Source organism: Rhinoderma darwinii, chromosome 2 (genome assembly GCF_050947455.1).
Source record: "Rhinoderma darwinii isolate aRhiDar2 chromosome 2, aRhiDar2.hap1, whole genome shotgun sequence".
In the NCBI taxonomy this organism is placed as follows: domain Eukaryota; kingdom Metazoa; phylum Chordata; class Amphibia; order Anura; family Rhinodermatidae; genus Rhinoderma; species Rhinoderma darwinii.
Window position 1 is genome coordinate 58,989,655 of NC_134688.1, and position 9,818 is coordinate 58,999,472.

At 34.3% G+C, this 9,818-nt stretch overlaps 1 protein-coding gene across 1 annotated transcript in view; it reads right to left on the reverse strand.

The window, feature by feature from the left end:
• Positions 1 to 360: 360 nt before the first annotated feature.
• Positions 361 to 9,818, reverse strand: part of CDX2 (caudal type homeobox 2) — a 10,130-nt gene continuing 672 nt past the window's right edge. Inside the window, exons 2-3 of the mRNA XM_075850021.1 lie at positions 4,410 to 4,567; positions 361 to 543 (exon numbers count right to left, since the gene is read on the reverse strand). Coding sequence (XP_075706136.1) covers positions 361 to 543; positions 4,410 to 4,567 — 341 coding nt within the window. The remainder of the gene's footprint in view (positions 544 to 4,409; positions 4,568 to 9,818) is intronic.

Sequence of the window (9,818 nt, forward strand, 5' to 3'; positions counted from 1 at the left end):
CAAATAAAAGTCCTTTTCAATTATTATTTTTTTAAGCCAATATATTAAAATTAACCCTATAATTTCAAGTCAGTGTCCCAAACCTTCAAAGTCTTAGAAGAATAATTCTTAAAATAAGTTTATGGGGGAGATAGTGGGCTCCTTGGACAGGCACACAGTGCTCCTTTAGTCTCCCATAAGGGTGCCTTGGACAGGCACACAGTGCTTCTTTAGTCTCCCATGAGGGTGCCCTATAATCAGAGTCTATCCTCCGCATTGCCACATGTAGTCTGTTGTAAGCTCTCAATCTTCACAGCAAAGGCTAACAGTCCAGAGAGGTGGGCTTTTGGCTTCATGGTTAGAAAGTAATAAGTGTCAAATTCACTGCGCGACAGAATTTGTCAGTGTGCCCACCACATTAGTGCCAGACAGGGGCATCATGTGACTCAAAGAGGGTGCTGGGCTGAGAGGGTCTTGATCATTCTGCCCATTCTGAGTTTGCTGAATCCTTTTCTTGTTGATTTTTCTTTCTTTGGCCCTTCTGTTCTGGAACCAGATCTTCACCTGCAGGAAAGAAACATTTTCAATGAACTGCGCCTTACAACTCTGTATATGATTATCTTCTGGTGCATATATTATATGTTAATCGCTAACCCTGTCCCCTGCTAATATCACATCCACCACTACAGATCCTCCTTCACACACTATAACTGGACAGAGAGTGACTGTGTATGAAATCATTATTAAAGAAGCTCTGTCACCAGTTTATCAATTCCCTATCTCCTAATTAATCTAATAGGCGCTTTGCTGCTGATAACTACAGTGTCATTTGTTTAAAAAAACAACAAAAAAAACAACTTTTATTATTTGCAAAGTTATGGGAATTTTTCTAAATATGCTAATATTGCTCTAATAGCCAAATAGGAGGTGACTCTTTCTTTTCACTCTGGGCGGTGTAATGTTTTCTGTATGACGCTGTCCAATCAGCATACAGCTTCACCCCCTTCCCTGGCCAGCAACGCAGCGTGATCTTATAGTATACAGCTTCCATTCCCAATTGTGTTTTCAACTGGCGATATCTCCGGTTTTGTCACAGAACTACGATCCTGATGTCATATGAAAGATTAGAATATCCTCTTTCACATGCCACCAGTGGAATCGCTGTTCTAGGTGGTCCACAGCCCGAGATATGGCTGTTTTAGGTGATCACCCTTCCCTCCAGCCTCAATCTCTCACACTGTGTGAAGCAGCTTCATGCTGATAGGACAGTAGTCAGAGGCTGTGAGGAGGCTCCACCTCAGGAGAATCACTGCGGTTACCTCCCAGTTCTCTAATAAAGGCTCATTTACACCTTTAGAAAAATGCTCATAACTTTGCAAATAATAAAAGTTTTTTTAAAACAAATCACACTGTAGTTATCAGCAGCAAAGCGCCTATTAGATTAGTTTAGGAGAAAGGGAATTGATAAACTGGTAACAGAGTCCCTTTAAGAATTGTTGAAGTTGGCACTCTGGGTGCAAATATATTTCAGAAATATAGTACAAGTATGGGAAAATACCCACAGAAGGGCAACTGTTGTGAGCCCTCATACTAAAAGGACCAAACAGTTCAGGGTAAACTACCTGGTCTTCCTACCATATGTGCAGCTATCCATGTATGTACCTGCATAGAAGAATTTAGCCATGGGTGTAATAACTTGCAAATACACTTAAAGGCTATATACATCTTTCAAATATATATATTTTTTAATATCTATCAGTGTATTTTGTGCAATTTTCTAAATACTTTTTATGAAAAAATATTTTTACTTTTTGAGATACAGCTGCTTTATGATCTATATACGAAGCAGCTGTATCTAGCACTGAAACCTGTATCGGTCAGGTACGCGGGACTGACGGGTTCATTCTCTGACATGCAAGATCGAGCTGTTACCGATCACATCTAAGTTCATGTGATCGATAACAGGTGGATATACAACAGTAAAGGTATGTTCACACGCAAAATAAAATACGGCTGAATATGACGGAGCTGTTTTCAAGGGAAAACAGCCTCTGATTTTCAGCCGTTTTTTAAACCAAAAAAGTTTTTTTGTGGCGTTTTTTGGTGCTGTTTTTGGAGCTGTTTTTGACACAATGAAAAACAGCTCTAAAAACAGCTCAAGAATTGACATGCTCCCGTTTTTTAAAACAGCAGCATCAAAAAACGCCACGTCTGAATTAAACGCTGTTTTTGCCATTGAATTCAATGAGCAGATGTTTATGCCCCGAAATATGCCTGAAAAATCTGCGTGTGAACATACCCTAAAGTGTAAAGCCAGACCATCAGACTAGATTTGTTTGTGTTTGTTCACATGCAGAGTCAAAAATGGCTGAAAATTACGGAGCTGTTTTCAGAGTGGAGTAAAAAAAGCCCTGTCTGAACGAAACTCAGTTTTTCCCATTGAATTCCATGGGCAGATGTTTGAAGGCATTCAGCTACCGGTTTTTTTAAGGCGTATTTCGAGGCGTTTACGCCCCGAAATATGCCTGAAAACACAGCGTGTGAACATACCCTTATGGACCCTATTATTTTTATTGTATCTTTTTTTGAATAAATTATTTATGGATATTTTTTAAATTGAAACAATTTTTTTCTTTAAAAAAAACAAAACAAAACATAGTTACCAGTTTCTAGATAAAATATGTCATATAAAATGTGAACCAAAATTATTACCACAATTCAGTCACTTTTTGATTATTAAAACTGTCATGGCTTGGAACCGCAATACTGTGACATGTGTATCATCTCATTACAACAATCATGTCTGCCGGAATAATGAAGTACATGTCGGACAAGCTAGACCTGCCATACAGGCTGCCCTCCAGTTCAAATAGTCAGACATGAAGGCCCATGAAACTTTTTTTTTTTTGTCGCAGATACCGACATTGCAACAGAAACAGAATACATCAGTATTACCCTGAGTTACTTAAGAGGGGGATTCACCAAACAAGAACATGTAGCCGGTTTAATTTTTCAAATTCCCAACAACTATTTTAAACAATTCAATTTGTACTTTTTTATCACTACTCTATGGATATAGAACATATTCTAGCTATACATAAATACTATCTATGTACTTATTTATCTATCCATCCATCTATTCATGTCATATCTATCTCATATATATGTATTTATCTCATGTCTATCTATCTATCTCATATATCTATCTATCTATCTATCTATCTATCTATCTATCTATCTATCTATCTATCTATCTATCTATCTATCTATCTATCTATCTGTCTGTCTGTCTGTCTGTCTGTCTGTCTGTCTGTCTGTCTATCTATCTATCTATCTATCTATCTATCTATCTATCTATCTATCTATCTGTCTGTCTGTCTGTCTGTCTGTCTGTCTGTCTGTCTGTCTATCTATCTATCTATCTATCTATCTATCTATCTATCTATCTATCTATCTATCTATCTATCATCTATTCATGTCATATCTATCTCATATATATTTATTTATCTCATGTCTATCCCACCTCTTTCATATATACTTATTTTTCTCATATTTATCTATCTACCCATCTACCTACATATCAATAAATCAATCAATCTATCTATCTATTTACCAATCACATATGTAATATCTATCTAATGTCTATCTATCTCATATCTATGTAATATCTATATATCTCATATCTATCTATCTATCTATCTATCTATCTATCTATCTATCTATCTATCTAATCTATCTATTAATCATCTATTCATGTCATATCTATCCCATATATATTTATTTATCTCATGTCTATCCCACCTCTTTCATATATACCTATTTTTCTCATATTTATCTATCTACCATCTACCTACATATCAATCTATCTATCAATCTATCTAACTACCAATCACATATGTAATATCTATCTAATGTCTATCTATCTCATATCTATGTAATATCTATCTATCTATCTATCTATCTATCTATCTATCTATCTATCTATCATCTCTATAATCTATCTATCTATCTATCTATCTATCTATCTATCTATCTATCTATCTATCTATCTATCTATCTATCTATCTATCTATCTATTATCTATCTATCTATCTATCTATCTATCTATCTATCTATCTATCTATCTATCTATCTATCTATCTATCTATCTATCTATCTATCTATCTATCTATCTATCTATCATACATCGTTGGTTGTTTAGTTAAAGCTGTTTGGTAAAAGTTTTTGCAGTAATGGATGTGGCCCCTTCTTTTTCATTAATGGTCAATGTTCTGCTATGTGGGTTTTGCTGCAATCTCAGACAAGTTCCTGTGATTAATGTAGATCTGATGTTCCCTCTCCCTGACACTGGGCTCATTAATAACGCAGCTCATGTCCCTGGCTTATCAGGGGGGATTATTTGCACATTAATCCCAGTCATGGTCACATACCTGTCGCTCAGAGAGTCCCAGGTTGACAGCCAGTTCTGCCTTTCTCCTAATGGTGATGTACCTGCTGTAGTGGAACTCCTTCTCCAGCTCCAGCCGCTGGTGGTCAGTGTACACCACCCGGTACTTGTCCTTTGTCCTGGTTTTACCCCCTGCATAGGAATAAACAAGTTAAAAAAAACTACACTCAGATATAGATAGATAGATAGATAGATAGATAGATAGATAGATAGATAGATAGATAGATAGATAGATAGATAGATAGATAGATAGATAGATAGATAGATAGATAGATATGAGATAGATATGAGATAGATAGATAGATAGATAGATAGATAGATAGATAGATAGATAGATAGATAGATAGATAGATAGATAGATAGATAGATAGATAGATAGATAGATAGATAGATAGATAGATAGAACGGATACTTCGGTACATTGAATTATTTTAAGTTGCATTAAATTCCAATTCTAACAGAAACACATTATTAGAATGTATATATTATATTTATTATTTCATTTCTATTTAGTTGCGATGAATTTCGTTACTTCGTTGATTGTGATTTCTTTGACATGCAGAAATAGGAATCCATGAACGAACGGATCATAGAAAAACGGAGGTATAAATATGATGATATCGGGTTTTATCGGTGTTCGGGATCTGGCTGTACATACATCACAATACTAATCCGGACTGAGCAGATACATCATGTTTTCTGGGGAGATATTTGGCTTTCATGCCGAGTATTGTCAAAAGTCACATTGTGAAATTAAAATTTATTACGTTTAAAAGAAATGTAAAAAAAAAATCACAACAATAAATCAATGTAAAAATGAAATGAATTAATAAAAAAATATACAGGGACAGTTTTAAAGATAACTAATAATAATGTATGAAAATATTATAAATATACTATAAACAAAATATTTACGGTACATTAAAAATACTACAGATTATAATAATAATAATACAAATTCTTCTTAAATTATTATTATTATCTACATATTTTTATATTATTTAGATTATATTCTATTTTGTTATAATCCTGTTCTGATGACATATACGATTTGTGATATTGGAGAATACGGGGTTAATCTAGACACAAAGTCTTCTATTCAATAATGAATTAATGACATACAGGGAATAATAACCCGCGTTCTCTGAAATAACATTCATCAATATATAATTCTTCATGAAGTTGCTCCTTTGTAGACGTGTTTAGAGCCTCTCCAGAAGGCCATATAAATGGCTCCTATATTACATCTAATCACGGTTAATATGATGGCTGCTGTAAAACGCACATTATCGCCCAGTAAACCATGATTTACAGTGTGCAGAGGGCTTGATAAATGACATTTACCGGGTCCAGATCCTCCAGCGTCATCTCTAGTACACTCTACACATGTCTATGTAATATTTTTAATGCTATATTGTATTATATATTACATATTACCTGTATATTACATGAGGCTATGTATATGTATAACATCCATATATCCATGCTATCTTTATTGAAAGTACCAAACTATATTAAAGGTAAGAAGCTTTGGGGATATTCAGTTTCCTACATGACATTTCTGCATAATTATAGCATTAAATATTTGTATCACTTGTGGAACTATAAGTCCCAGCACATCTTGTGATATCTTCCTGGGACTTATGATCCCTAAACTGTGGATATTCTAAAGGAAACTTGTGCATTTATTGCATATCTCCATCTACAACGACCATATTTGTCATTATAGCACTGACTCCTCAGTTTTCTCTTTACCATTTTCCTCTTTTGTGGGACTACAAGTCCCAGCATTGTCAGCCATGGCGTTATTTTGCAGGGATTTTGCTTTACCAACAGGCATGTTTCCTTCTGAATATTTTCGCTCTATTGAGATATCAGAACATAATTGGAATTGTAATAATCCTGATGCGCCTGTTGTTCTGAGGGTATATTCACACGTGCAGGTTTTGTTCAGGTTTTCGGGTGCAGTTTTTGAAGCCAAAAACAGGTTTGGATCATAAAGGTATAGAAAGTATGAAGGACAGGTACTACTTATTTAAAGTCCTCTTATTTAAATCCACGCCTATTTTTGTCTTCAAAAACGGCATAAAAAAAACGGATTAAAATCTGCGCGTGTGAATTCACTCTATCTATAGTTTATTTCCAGTTTTTGTGAATCTTATTGGCAGTTTATTTTTGTACAACTACAATGCCCAGTTTGCTATGACAGCTTTGTGCTTTCACGCTGGAAATGTATCAGGCTTGAATCGCATTTGAAGGGCATGCTGAGAGTTGTAGTTCCAGGTGAATGTGGATCTACAAGCCCTTACATGTCCATGATGTCATGCCAGCATATATTTCCAGTTCTCCAGGCTCATGTGCTTGCTACAGTATTGCAAAACCCCAAAGTAAAGGATACTGCACATTTTTAAGCACGTCTTTATTTTTTTGGGTGACTTATTCATATGTCGCATATATATATATATATATATATATATATATATATATATATATATATATATATATATATATATATATATATATATATATATATATATATATATACATATACACACACATATATATATATATATATATATATATATATATATATATATATATATATATATATATATATAAAGTCTCATTTAAAGAGAAATGGCTGCAGGATGAAAGCTCAGGCCGACATTTGTTCAGAATGGGCAATTCAAACACAATGTATAGGCTATAAAGGGCTCAGTGTGATAAGATCTCCTTGTAGTGTATTGTCTGAGGCTGTGTATCCATTCATTAGCACTGCTCAGTCTCTTCTGATCCTACGTGTATCTACACAGGGGGTCTTTGTAGTGCTTTGTACAGATCTACCTGATCACAGATAGCCTGCCAGTCATTAGACACCTACTACTAGATCACATAGACCTGATACTAGTGGATCCTGATAACAGCAGCATAGCTGACATGACTGCTCCTGCTAGCACCATGTATCACATTATAAGACACCTATTACATAAACCTCTGAAGTTACATTATAATACACAATGTATATGGACGTTATATGTGTATATATAATACATTAAAGGAAAGGACATGAATACAGGAGTTAACTTTGGCTAAAATGCTACATGTGCTGTGGGTTGTATTGTAAGTTTATACATTTAGATCTGTCTATCTATCTATCTATCTATCTATCTATCTATCTATCTATCTATCTATCTATCTATCTATCTATCTATCATCTATCTATCTATCTATCTATCTATCTATCTATCTATCTATCTATCTATCTATCTATCTATCTATCTATCTATCTATCTATCATCTATCTATCTATCTATCTATCTATCTATCTATCTATCTATCTATCTATCTATCTATCTATCTATCTATCTATCTATCTATCTATCTATCTATCTATCTATCTATCTATCTATCTATCTATCTCATATAAAAGTGCCCAGATCCTAAGCATTTGCATTGTGGGAAGCGATCACAGTGTAGCCCCCGTGCTACAAATCTCTATTTACTGCTATGTGTCCTTTCCTTTCCGGTCACAAGAATGGACAATGCGCCAGCAAGGTGTATATCAAAGCTATGCGCCAGTGACAGATGGGTGAGTGCAGAATTGCACCCAGTCCCTGCTTGTCTACAATCAGTCTGCAGCTCAAAGGGGGGATTTACATGACAAGGGACAGGGCGCCTGACTTTGTCGCCTCTATAGGGTAGGACATCAAAACTTTACACTGACCCCTCAACTTTCCCTACTTCCCCCCTCCCTCCTCACTTCACTTCCACACCCTCAGCATCAAAGTTGTTTGGCCCTGGTGGGAATTATTGCGCTATTCCCATAGATTTAAATGCATTCATATTCATATGTCCTCAGATTTTAATACTAACCCCACCCTATAATGTCCATATACTTCAAAGCATTCATATCCATATAATGCTGTTAGTCTTTAATACAAGCCCTATAATGTACATATATACTTTAATGCATATATATATATATATATATATATATATATATATATATATATCAAAAAAATGTCTATGGATTTTAATACTAACCCTAATCCTATAATTTATATATACTTTAATGCATTCATTTCTTTATAATGCCAATATACTTTAATACTAACCCTATACAATGTCTATAGGCTTTAAAACTAACCATAACAATATAATATACATATAATGTATAGTATTCATATCTATATAATGTCCATAGACTTTAATACTAATCATATAAAGTATATATGCTTTAATGCCTTTAACGCCATATAATGTTCAGACTTTTATACTAACCATAACAATATAATGTAAATATACTGTAATGCATTCATATCCATATAATGTCGTCAGACTTTAATACTAACCCTGACCCTATAATGTACATATACTGTAATATATTCATATCTATATACATCTATATAAAGTCCATAGACTTTTAATACTAACCCTATAACTTACATATTCTTTAATATATTCATATCAATATATTGTCCATAGATTTTACTAACCCTAAACCAAATACTGCCCAGACATTAACGTAATATCACTATAATCGCTATAAACCTTACTGCATTTATGTCCATATGATGTCCATACAATGAATGACACTATTATCCATACACTGTCATGTATTAATGTCCACACTCTACTCGTTAATATTATAATTGCATATTATTTGTTAATGCCAGGTAACCATAGCGATGTTTATTATATTACCCTTATAATATCCACTTGGTTCCTTTTGTTTCGCAATCACTGCCCTTATCTCAACTATAGGTATCTGAATGTATTTAGAATACAATAAGACTATTTATGTCATAGGCTGTAGCAGATAAGATCCCATATGCCCCATGTCATTGTATCCACGTGAGAAATATGGACTTTACCCTTTAGATGTGAAGGGCAACACATTAATTGCCCATTTCCCAATAAATGAATAAATCAATTATCATTGCGCAAACGGCGGTACTCCATCACAGGACAGGAAATCCCTATATAGAATTCCTGATCCCATGTATGGACAGGCATGTGCTTTAATCTTTCAATATTGGCTCACAGATATCAGCTTAATGAGACAGAAAGAAATGAAAGGACCTGGGCCAAAGATTCATGGCAGAGTAAATGGTTATAAAAAATCTGTAAGTGCATTATAATATAATCGGAAACAAACAGCTCTCAAGTGTTTCACCCAGATGTGGCATTGAATTGGTTTAAAGAACATTTCCACCTAAAATTAAAAATCACAATATAAATTCATGGGTTGTCCTCTTCTGTCAAGCTGTTAAAAATGATCTTCAATCGTTTCTTGTCTATGGGACAGTTGACAACCATGTGATCTCTATCTCAGCATCCATATGGGTGGTCACCCAGCTTTCCCAGATCCTTGCAAGGCAAATCTAACTAG